At 41.0% G+C, this 12,945-nt stretch overlaps 1 protein-coding gene across 3 annotated transcripts in view; it reads right to left on the minus strand.

Annotated features, from left to right (window-relative positions):
* The window catches only part of PTPRB (protein tyrosine phosphatase receptor type B), a 461,363-nt gene that overhangs the window by 144,529 nt on the left and 303,889 nt on the right, over positions 1–12,945 (minus strand). For all 3 annotated transcript variants that reach the window (XR_014981270.1, XM_085652523.1, XM_085652524.1), the window contains 6 exons: positions 10,308–10,571; positions 9,040–9,303; positions 7,298–7,567; positions 5,645–5,908; positions 3,724–3,987; positions 475–756 (listed from right to left, as the gene is read on the minus strand). Coding sequence is in view for 2 of the 3 variants with exons in the window: in XM_085652523.1 (XP_085508649.1) it covers positions 475–756; positions 3,724–3,987; positions 5,645–5,908; positions 7,298–7,567; positions 9,040–9,303; positions 10,308–10,571 (1,608 nt within the window). In the remaining variant the exon portion in view is untranslated. The remainder of the gene's footprint in view (positions 1–474; positions 757–3,723; positions 3,988–5,644; positions 5,909–7,297; positions 7,568–9,039; positions 9,304–10,307; positions 10,572–12,945) is intronic.

The raw sequence follows: 12,945 nt of genomic DNA on the forward strand, positions 1-12,945 counted from the left end.
TGCATTGTGCTTTTAAGCGCTACTTTACACTTTTGTCTTTATAAATTCATAACTACGGTTCTACTGATGGGAATTTTGTCATTTTGGTCTTGTTTTATTTAATAAATTATGCTCTATGTTCCCAAAATAGTGTTTGATCCTTTTTGTGTGGTGTTTTCACTCTATTACTGTTTGAAGTGTTGCACATTGCTCTAAGTAAAGCCTGACTGTTCCGTGTCAAGCTACCAGAGGGTTAAGCACAGGTTAATTTAGGGTCCCATGACAAGGATTGTGTTTGCTGCTTGACTAGGGCTCACACCCCGATAAACCAACAACCCAATTTCTCACAAGGAGCCACTAGAAATATATGTAAATGACACACAACTATGTGCAGAACATGTGATTAACATTAAAAGCTGCATTTCTTGTAAGGTTTCTAGCATGTGTAGTGTATCTAGCCCATCACTCTTTAAAAAGGTCACACCCCCAACTTACTAGTTCGCACAGTCCCGTACAGAGACTGGCTGTAGGTCTTGCCAGTAGAGCCGCTGACGCTTCTGACACTGAAAGAGTAGAGTCTTCCTGGGCGGAGGCTATTTATGATACGCCCCTTTGACTTGCTACTGCTGTACGGATTTAAAATTGTGAGGGGATCCCGTGGCATCCATTGCAGCTCAAAATCATCATAATCCGTCCAATCAGGAGGGCCCAGCCATGTGATTGACAGTGAAGTATTTTTAACATCAACAAAGGATATAGAAATAGGTGGGTTGGGTGCTGGTTAAGAGTGAGAAAATAAGACAGTGTTAGGGAACTTCTGAATCAAACTGACCTCTTTTCCTTCAGAAACAGTTTTGCAAACATGCACCAACATGTTCTTTTCACTCTATACATGCTTATCTCTTACAGGCACCCTCCACAGACAGAGGAAGAGCAGAATGGCTTGCTATTCCCTTCCAGAAACCAATCGCCTTTATCAGAGAAAATATACCCATCTCAAATTTTGCGAATTATTAAAGGACATTCTGTTCACCTGGCCTATTGACTAGTGCTCTTAACTTCATATCCTGGGTCCAAGGTTTAGTTGGTCTGAGCTGTTTGTTCTCACAGTGACTTACCTTGCATTAGTGCTAGGATCATCTTTGGGTTCAATGAGCACTCTATTCCTCTTTTAATAAATAAACAGATAGAGAAAACAATTACAGAGGTGGTACATTAAAACACTGACCAACTGGCAAAACGTTCTGGGTCATGGAACCTGTGTCTGGCTATACCCTGCACATTGTGGCCCTTAGTGTGCAATTGCTATCTGCTTTAGATTCTAGCTAGGGCTATAATTGTTGACCTATCACAAAGTATAATTCAGTTGGGCTTTTTAGAGTGACCAAGAAACAGGCAAATTATCCCCAATGAAATTAATTGGATGTAAATTTTCCTCATATACATGCATTATGGCTATATTGAAAACATGGCTGGATTCAACCATATGGTCAGTTGAAGACTCTGACCTTCATTTTGGTGGCAAATCAATGAGGTTTGATTTTCATAGAGGATGTTGGTTATGTCATATATATATATATATCAACTCCACCTTCCGTAGTGCCAGCCGGTACTACCAAAGACACGGACACATATATGCTGGTGCAGAAAATAGTGCTCAGTTTATTTCTCCACAAACATGATTCGCATCAGACGCGTTTCGACCGACACAGCGGTCTTGATCACATATATATATATATATAGAGAGAGAGAGATAGATAGATAGATATTTATCTATATCTATATATCTATATCTGTATGTATATCTATATTCACTGAAAAAACCATAGGTTTCACACACGTTATAGTTAGGAATTAGCATTTAAAAAACCTTGCAAATTCAGTGAAAAAACCATAGGTTTCACACATGCTATAGTTAGCTGGAGATTTTACTCATAAAAAACCAATGAAATTCCCCCGTTATAGTTAGTGCAGGCAACTATAACTCACGCGACCGCAATCCTCTGCTGATGCTAATACTGTATTTAGACACTTATTTGCCCATGTCTTCTTCCATTAAATTTTAGCTATACATATATTACAAATATTTTTTTTTCATAAAGACACATATGTCATCAGCAGAGGATTGCGGTCGCGTGAGTTATAGTTGCCTGCACTAACTATAACGGGGGAATTTCATTGGTTTTTTATGAGTAAAATCTCCAGCTAACTATAGCATGTGTGAAACCTATGGTTTTTTCACTGAATTTGCAAGGTTTTTTAAATGCTAATTCCTAACTATAACGTGTGTGAAACCTATGGTTTTTTCAGTGAATTTGTACGTTTTTTTAAATGCTAAGTTACTTTACGCCGTTCGTGGCGTGCGCGCCCACTTAACGCAGTTCGTTCCGTGCGCGCACGGTGCGCTTCGCGCACCACGCGCCCACTTTACGCAGTTAGTGCCGTGCACGCACGGTGGGCACGCGGTGCACTACGCGCACCGCGTGCCCACGTTACGCTAGATGGGCCATGTACGCACGATGCGCTTCGCGCACCGTCCGCACATGGGCTTCGTTGTGAAAGGTACAATTTTAAATGTTCCTTTGTGTCATATGCCATGCACAAAAGGTGCTCTTCAGGCGCATTTTGCACACGGGGTGGGAAAAGTGTGGATATTTTTTTTTTTTTTTATAATTTTTAACTTACGCGTACGGTAAGCGTAATCGGCGTTTTTTCGAAAAAAAATAAAATTGAATTTTTTGCATTGGGGGTTCTTTTGGGAAACCTTAATCAAGGCTAGGTGGTTAGGAGCTGTATAAACAGCCCCTTTACATGTTTTTTGCCTTTGTTTTTCCTCCCCCCCTCAGAGTGCGAGAGAGAAAATGGCGGCCGCCGCTTCCTGGTTTCGACCGATTCGAATGTTTACTAAGATCTAACAGCCAATCAGAATCGTGCTCGCGCACGGCACCGTACGCGTACGGTAAGCTTACCGTAAGCGCACGGTAAGCGCACCGTAAGCTGCCACAGATATATATATTGATTTAAATGCTATTTTCTCAGGATCTACTGAACAGATTTACACCAGACCTACAAAAGGCACTTCCTTGACCTGTAGACTACCTCTCTGCCAAATTTCAAGTAACTCTGTTCAGCCGTTCGGGCTGTAGCTGTGTCTAAAGGTCCTATGGAAAAATGCATGGGAAAAACGCGTTTTGGGACCCCCCTTTTTTCTCAGCCCCCGTTTGACGAATCCCCCCGAGACTTTCAGGGTAGGAGCGGAGCGTAGCGCCCCATTAGTTTTGAAAATTTCGCGAGGATTCATCGACCGGCGCCAAAGTTATTCCAAATAGAATGTTGCGGATTTCCTATGGTAAGAGGGTCCTAACTATAACTACCTACTGGCGACCGCCAGTAGGTAATATAATATATATATATATATATATATATATATATATATATATATATATATATATATATATACCGCAGATGTTGGCATACAATCCTGTTTGACCTCAGGCACAAAATGCAAGGCTTTACATGAGTCGCCACATAGGTATACACAGACTAAGATCAAAGATATACCCAGTGTTTCCCCACGGTATACACTGCCTGGCACAACTTACATTGACACAAGGTCCCAAAAATTATTCCAGAAATGCTACTCCTATGAATGATAAAATGGTTGTCAAAACAAAACAGATTTATGAACCATGTATTAATGTTCGACCACATATCAGAGTTTGCAAAACCCTAAAATCTACTCACATGTTCTTCCATCAGCCGTGGCTCTGTTGGTGAGGTCTCCGCTGTGAGTCACTATTTTCAGTGTGTATTTTCTGCCTGGGATCAGGCTCTGAAAGTGGGCTTCCCTCAGGTCCTTGCCCTGTCTTTTCTCCTTTTCTGTTCCATTTGGATTAAGAAGAATCAGTTCATACAGATCTTGGTCACCCACTGCTGGGTTCCAGGTGAACCAAAGGCTGTCTGTGAGGTTTCGGTTGGATGACTGTAGAGCAGTTACTGGGGCAGGAACTTGGGTGATAAAACAAGATTATCAAATCTCTTTATTGCATTACAAACTTCCATTCTCAGTACAAATTCAAAAATGTAAAATTGGGCTACAGGTCAATCAGAATGAGGTTTGCAGCAAGATTTACAAGCAGTTTACAAATAATGACCCGAAGACATTTATGGTCTCTCTTTGTGAGCAACTTGGGTGACTGAATTTCAAAATTGATTAACACAAATGTTAACATGTATACTACTGGCATGATTATCCAACTGGGCCATTTGACTCAGACAAAACATGTAGGGGCCGATTACAAGTTGTACAGTGAAGAAGCCTAAAATTGCAAGGGCAGAAATCACCAATTTGGGTCAGTTATTACACCCCTGCACCATGCAGTCTCGAGTTTCAGACTATGGAATGAAGAATAATCATGCCGGCCTAGGATTATCAGGTCCTTTTCCTCATGGTTATCCTCCATTACAGGGGTTCTTTTTGCTATATTTACCACATGATATACGCATGTGGTAGGTGGGTGCGGGGGCAGTACAGGTTGTGGGGCAAATGTTAGGTGGTCTGGAGTATGTGAGTAGGCAGTGCAGGCTTTCCTATGGCTGGGGGTCGTGTCCATGCTCCACCTGTGGTGCAGGACTGGATCGGGTGGGCCTGGGTTGCGGCTTTACCCACAGCCTCTTCCTGACGTCTAAGGTGTTTTGGTACTAATTAATAAGGAGAACAAGGAATCAGTAAGAGGGGCATCCTCTGGTGATGCTACTCCGGCCTACTTGTAATCATCTCCAAAGTAGGGGTGCAGACTTTATAGTGCATTGAAATAGGGCCAAACCTGTTAACCACTGAAGTCAAACATGATATCTACTGATGCCTGATTATTTATTACTGACATTAACAAATAAACACCAGGTTATTTTAGACGTATGGCCTGATAGCTAGTAAACCCCAGGTTGTTACACAACAAATCCAAGCATTTTATATAATAACATTTAAATTGGCTAATTCATAAATAATGAAGCCTGCCAGGTGTCTCCCACATCACAGTTGGCTGCTTATGTTGACTAGGCTTTTCCATTGTCTCATATATGAATTCATATGAATGAATGGAATATAGTATTATATGTCTATGACCACAGCTGTCTGCAGTCAGAGTTTATTTATTTATTTAATGCATTTTTATATAGCGCGGACTTTACCTAAAGGTGTCAGAGCGCTGTACAATAGAACCAGTTACGTTACATGAGAGAAATGTTACAGAATAGAACGTTACAAAAATAAACAGGAGACTAGAAAACGTAGGGTAAAATCATAGACGGCAGGAACACAATATCAAACACAGCAAGCAAGGGTGAGGAATGTCCAAGAAGATATTACAAATTTACAATGATGAACGAACTTCCTAGAGGGGTCTGAGAATGAAAGTATTAGTTCTGAAAGTGTTTTGGAAGAGAAGAGATTTGAGGTCAGCTTTGAAGATCCGGGTAGAGGAGGTGGCACAGAGCAATGGAGGATGCGAGTTGACTTCTAGTAGGAAGGATTTCAGTAACACCCATGCATTACTATATGGGAACAGTTAGAATTACAGAAGGTTGAATACAAATATTGAACGCAATTAATTATGCTTGTTCATTTCTTTAGTTAACTAATTGGCCAATGATTTAAGGTTCCTACCTGTTCTCCCAAGGGTGGATGTCTCATTGGTAAGAGTGCCACTGCGGGTAACAATCACCATTTTGTACAGTCTGCCCGAGAGCAAACTTTCAAAGGTACACTGCTGGAGGGCGGGAGTTCCTGATTTTCGATCATGCAGAGTTTTGTCAGGATTGTACAGCAGTATCTCATAGGACTCCATGTCTCCCTCCGACACCACCCAGGTGAAGGACAAGCTTTGCATGCTGTGTTGTGTTATCTTCAGGCCAGTGACGGCTGCGGGGACTGCCAAAACAAAGAGGTAAGGTACGTAGAATATTTTATCAAGATTTTTGTGAAACAAAGATACAAGGTTATTCACAGAGAGAAAGAACAGTGGCGAGAAGAAGAGTGAGAGATCGAATGGGTTGTGAAAACAAAAAGAAAAGAATGAGAGAAGGAAAAATGGAGAGAAAGACTTGTGAGAGACAAACACAGGGAGCTGTATCCGATAGATGGAACAATTCTTTACCATTTTACATTGCAATATCATCAAGTGTGAACAGCTCATTATCATTTCATACAGCTGTTGGTGCTGCTATTGAGACGTTAATGGGGTTCTAATTGTAAGATCCAGCTATTTATAAGACCACAATTTCGTTGCAGATATAATTTAAGTACAAGTTTACCTTTCTTTATTGAAAACCAAGAAAAGTGTCACTGAAAGAGCTGCAAATGCAAAATATTATACTGTCTAATATTAAGGACTCCTACTCAGAACATTTGGCACATCTAAGATATTCTCGCATGTGCAAAAAATAAATTACATTTGTCGTACAAATGTGAGGGGATACCTACAACTACCTACAACTGGGAAAAATCCTCCAAGTGGCCAGATTTACCACAGTTGTAAGTTCAAGAAATGGGTGGGAAAATGGATATTCCTAGGGAGAGGTCAAATGTGAGCATTAGGAATCTTTGTACACCCACAATGGCTTTTACAAAATTTTCCAATGGCCTTTCCCATCCTGCGTATTGCCTCTCCACCAGGGTAGCATTAGAGAAGGGAAAGTAAATACACAAAGGGAATGACGAAAGATATCAGTGACCCAACACAATAACAGTTGATGCAGAATTTGAAAGTATCCTACAGAAAGAGGTGCACACACGCTTACTGTAGTATTTGTATCTACATTCAAGATTAGGGCATTCATGTGAACTGGATGAATATTTCACATCTCTTTTATACAATACAAACATATAAGAAAACAGACATAGATAAACTGAATGTATGAAGTACTCCCAAGAATGGAGGTAGGGAAATCTGTAAAGCACTAAACACCTCCAATGGTTCCTTGATTAATTCAATAGTCAGTGCCAGAGGCAATAAAGCCCCTCAACCTAGCAATGGACCTTAGGCAATTCCATAGGGTGAGTAGTTAACTTTTCATATCCATTTAATGGATCTCATATGTGCACTGATTGTGGTTTGTGCCTTTATAAAGACTTTATGTAAACCCATGAACTACTTTCACACAAGGCACCAAATAACTCACTTAACGTCAATAACATTGTGGGAGTCCTCCCAGGGTCACATTTGAATTTAAACCAATGCATTCACGTAAATATTTCTTCAACAATGAGTTGAGTCATTGATAGCCCACCATGAACATGCAACTTTAGAGTTCTCAGTACCTGTCTGTCCTTCGGTTTCTTGGGCCGCACTGAAGAGTCCTCCGCTCACTGTGATTACTCGGACTTTGTACCTCTTGCCTGGTGTCAGTTCTTCAAATTTGTGCTGTTTGACTGCAGCCAACTCAGATCGGTTACTCAACAAGACTCCTTGCTCGTTCAGCAGCAAAATGTCATACCGCTCTGCCACACCGGCTGCACTGCGCCAGCTGACTACCAGCGAATGGCTGCTGTACAGATTATCAGCCACTAACCCTTGGACAGCTGCAGGAACTGGACAAGGAGAAATCAGATTGAGCGGTTTTAGATTGTTGATAATTTTAAATAGTAGGTGAAACCATAAATACATATTTGTGAAAGATTTTGCACTACATGTATTCTAACATTCATCCATGCTTTAATCACATTCCCCACTAAAGAATTCAACTAAAATGTACAAACTGTCAGTCCCTCCGCCATTTCGTTAATCGCCCTTTGGAGCATATTCGCCCATTGTTCACTATCCAGGCATTATTTGTTAAATGTATGTTTCTACTCCTCCTTAAGGTAGTTTTTAAATTACAGATTTTAATAAAAACATACTAGTACCCAGCCCATATATCTACAATTATTGCTTTACTATGATGATATGAATATTTTTCTGTTTTGTCTCTAAATGTCGACTTAGTCATAGTTTGCAATGGAACCAGAAAGAGAAAGCACATTTTTGTTAGGGTGAAACAGGGATTCATATATACACGTAGATAATGCAGTGCTGTCTGTTTTATGAACATGTAAATATTAGTATGAGCCGTGGTATTTGAATGTACATATCTGGTTAATTTTAGTGACCTTTGAACTCTGACTTAGGTCAAATCAAGCTACAGAAATATTGCCACATAGCAACCACCCTCAGATGTGAGTAACCAAGCGTAATGTTCCATGACTGTTCATTTTTGTTTATATGCAAATGTATAAGAAATATTGCTCACCAGGGCTTCCAGCCAGAAAGAGCTTAACAATTAGGAAGTACTGAACTTGTGGATTAGAATTCAGTTGGTTTGCTTACACAGATTAAAGACCACTGAACTGCCTGCAGCAGCTTCCAGGAGCAATTCCATCTTAATGAACATTATGATGCCGAAGCCAGCGTCTCACAAGGGTGAGAGAGGCACATCACATCGTAAAGCATAACAATCTCTGAAGTAATCCAGATAACAGTGTATCAAAGGAATTGATGTTTCACATGTATCCAATAAGTTACGCAATTACGCTCATCTATGCATGAATGCCATTATGATGCTACGAAGCTTGTTCTATGAAATGTATACAGGACACTGCTAATTGGATGTTAAGATTCATACTTTTTCGATTGATGCAAAAAAGAATTCTTCTTAAAGCGTAGTTGAGCCCTGAAGAAGTCCCGTTGCTTCAGGGACGAGATGTGGTGGTTGTGTTCTTCTGTGTATCTCAAGAAGAAATAAAGACTACCATCTTAGCTATGAACTGTCTTCTCATATTTGGACAACAATTGCGTAACTTACTGGATACGTGTGGAACATCAATTTCTTTGTTACACCTTTTTCAGGACTATGTGAGATATTTTTACACTTTGTGGTGTGCCTCTCTCACCCTTGTGTAAACTACAATGTTTACAAAGTTTGAATGCACAGTTATATCCAATAAATTATTAAATATTTTCAGGCAGTATTTAACATAAAAGAGGCATTTTTTTTTATAGTGCACAGAAGTCCACCAATTCCCACCTGTTCGTCCGTAGGCAGTTAGGCTGTTGTATAAGGAACGGCTGATAGACTTTACCACAACCTGGTACTGCTCCCCTGCTTCCAACTGGTAGAAGGTGTGCTCGTAGACATGCTTAGACACCGCTTGCATATCAATCTGCTGGCTGTTCCGAAAGATTGTCACTGTATAAGAATCAACATCTCCAGCCCCTGGCGTCCAATTCACTCTCAGGCTATTTGTCATCCCATTGGCCGAGAGGTGGATATTCTTCACCGTGCTGGGGACTGAAGATACAACAAGGAGTTACCTGGGCAATTTTTATAAAGAGTTATCTCCTAGCTGCAAAGACTTACAAAGAAACTATATTTGCTTCACTCACAAACATAGGATTCATACTAAAGTTAGCAGTCCCTATTTAATGATTTTTAATGGAAACATGCAGACTAGACAGAAATTATATGCATTAGAATAGTTTATGATGACCTGTTCAGCCACGTCTTACTTGATTCTCAGCTTTATCCAAATTATATTTTGAAGTTTTCTCCTCTGTAATAAACCTTCCTCTCTCTGCAATAAGCCATCAGCCTCAACTGATTGACAGTACAGAGAGAGGACAGCAGAGTACAATGGTCATGTAATGATCAAATCAGGCACATATAATGGCATCTCAGATAAACACTAAAAATATATAAACCTTACAATGATCAAATAAAAAAAAAACTTAGCAAAGTAGGACCTTAGAGCATACTGCATGATATATATACAATGTATGCCCTGATGTGGTCCTGTGCTCACTGTACCACTGGAACTAAGCTGCACGCGACTGCAGAGGCCCGATAGGCTGAACCCAATCTTGGGTTGTTTCTTTTCTGTTTCAGAGAGGACTTGGCTTGGCTGTTTGAGATGGACTGTTCCTACTGGAGCAGGACCAAGGCTGGACTGGGTCTAATCTGAGATGGCACGATGGGCAAAAGAACGATGGAATGCTACCCAAATCAATTGCGATTGCCAGTTGTTAGACTATTTGTAGCCTGCGCCTTGCAGTCAGTGGCAAATTATCACTATCCCACCAGCAGCTATGATGAGTCACTATAAGTCTCAACATTCTTTTTACTTAGGAGACAAGAAATGTGCATGCGTTTTGCTCAATCAAAAAGGTGCATATCATTTTTGGTAAAAGGAAAAACACTGATGTCCTTTTGTAAAGTATAATGGAGAGATGCTTGTGAACCTCCTTTGTATAACATTGGTTGCTTTAGGCTCTCTTGTTTCCTTTGAGTCTTTTTACCTGTTAATCCTTCTACAAATTTGGAGCACTGTTCATCTCCACTGAATGTGAGAACTACAATTTTGTAGAGCCTTCCGGGCGTGAGAGAGGTGAATTGGTACTGCTCTGCAGTGTTACTGAGGGTAATGGGTGGGAAGACCTTCATGTCATTGAAGAGCAGTTGGATCTGATAATGATCCACATCTCCATTGGCCTTTGTCCACGTCACCTGCAGGTCTTCCGTGCTCCTGCTGGCGACAGTCAATTCCTTCACTGACTCCGGAACTGATGGAACAAAACAAGAAGATAGGGATATCAAATTCATGACAATATCACATGGTAGTCATGCTGTATGTGATGTGAACACATTACTTTTTTACTCTGTGATACAAATATTTCTCTTGTACATTTTTAAAGAATGTAATATTAGTCAAATATGATGCATCAGAATGTTAAAAAAAATCTGACATTTGTATATAATCCGCTTGAAAGTGACAAAGTTTAATATGCCAGAGGTTAGGGTACATATTGTATTTTCCTGCAAATAGGAAAACCTTAACATTGAGTCTTCAAACATCAACAAGATCTAGCAGTCTATGGATAGCTCCACCACTGTGCATAGTTTGGCAAACTTTATAGCAACTAGAATATCTGAACTGATCCAGATACCAATCATGCGCTCCATATAAAGGCTATTTTAAGAATGCAGTATGCAAAAAAATGTAATATTCCCAAATACCAATGACCAAAAAGATTTTACACTCTACTACCTCCAAATGGTCCAATCCATTCATATCAAAGGATGCTATTTGGCTTGGTGTACACGTCTTATAAGTCACTAATTACATACCAGCACACATTTCAAGGGTGATGTGCACAGTTATTGATGCTCTGATACCAGAGAGTTTAACAAACGTTGACTGGGTGTGAGTGTTTGATTGGTTCTGATGCTCCGTCCATCACCACCCCCTTTTGTACCGCTTTGTTCGCCATAAGTTGGCAGGGTATGCTCAGACGTGAGTCCCTTGCTCACTTTGTCACTGGATTCAAGCAAGCCTTGCTGAAGACGGCTGAAATGCCAGAAACCGGTCCTAGGAAGCTTGTTTCCGGTCCAGGGAAGGCATGGCTTGGCAGTTCGGGCTGGACTGTTCCCATGAGGCACAGGGTCAGACTGATTTGCATATGGCCATGTCTGAACTGGGGTGGCAGAGTGGGCTAAAGAACGGTGATGGATCAAACCCAGATCTGTTGACTGGGTGTGAGTGTTTGATTGGTTCTGATGCTCCGTCCATCACCACCCCCTTTTCTACCGCTTTGTTCGCCATAAGTTGGCAGGGTATGCTCAGACGTGAGTCCCTTGCTCACTTTGCCACTGGATTCAAGCAAGCCTGGCTGAAGACGGCTCAAATGCCAGAAACCGGTCCTAGGAAGCTTGTTTCCGGTCCAGGGAAGGCATGGCTTGGCTGTTCGGGCTGGACTGTTCCCATGAGGCACAGGGTCAGACTGATTTGCATATGGCCATGTCTGAACTGGGGTGGCAGAGTGGGCTAAAGAACGGTGATGGATCAAACCCAGATCTGTTGACTGGGTGTGAGTGTTTGATTGGTTCTGATGCTCCGTCCATCACCACCCCCTTTTGTACCGCAAGTAGTTATTAGAGCATTTATATGAGGATGATGAATTTGGTCAATAATATAACAGAATGAAAAAATAGATAAAGAAGAAAATCAGATCCAGAAAAAGAAAAGCCAGCCAAGGGTTTGTTAATGAGCAATGCAATAACACTAAAGTAAAAAGACAGTTTCCGCATCTACGTCTTTACTTGGCCATCTACCTCTGTGCTGCTCAGGTCCTGGTCCTCGTTGTCAGAAACCGTCATTCACCTTTAAATCACTTCTGAAAAAGCAACCTTTTCTACCAAGACAACTACACTTTCGGCCCTGCATACTGTTTCTGGACTACCATATCCCACACACCACCCTAAGCAAGCCATATTCTATTTGCGCTCTAGGCCATGTAATTCACAACACGCCTGCTCAGATTTAAATCCTGGTGGCATGTAACACTCCCTCATAGACTAACTCAGTTTAGACTTATTTTGTTGAAATAAATGAAGCACTTTCACGAACTGTGTGGCCACCACCATTATTTTATGGTTTCCCCGCGAACTTGTAATTAGCTGCAGTGACCCGAATAAATGTGCAATGTATCAAACACATGAATAATTCTTTAGACTTAGGCACTCTATAGAAGCTGGGAAGAATTACTATATCTTATTGACAGTGTGGGTACAGTGGGAGGACATAACAAACACACCCAAAATATTGAATCCAAAGATCAATTTCTTTTTAAGTGCAATGAAAATAAGGGACTCAGGAATAATTGTTTATAAGGCAATTCCAGTACTGCGTCTTGTTCCCCCGCCCTTTCCAATCTGGATGGGAGGCAACTGCATTACGGCCAGGATCAGAAACAGCTTCTCTGACAGACGTGCATTTTTTATTTTTGGCACAGCCTCCAGAACAAGCACCCCTGCCCGGTGCACAAGCACCACCTATTACCATTATGTCACCAATCTACCTAGAGACCTGCCCATTGACAAAGTGGCACCACGCGTAAAATGATATTTGCACTCTTCACACGGTCCACCCCTGAAAAG

Source organism: Triturus cristatus, chromosome 4_1 (assembly GCF_964204655.1).
Source record: "Triturus cristatus chromosome 4_1, aTriCri1.1, whole genome shotgun sequence".
NCBI lineage: Eukaryota > Metazoa > Chordata > Amphibia > Caudata > Salamandridae > Triturus > Triturus cristatus.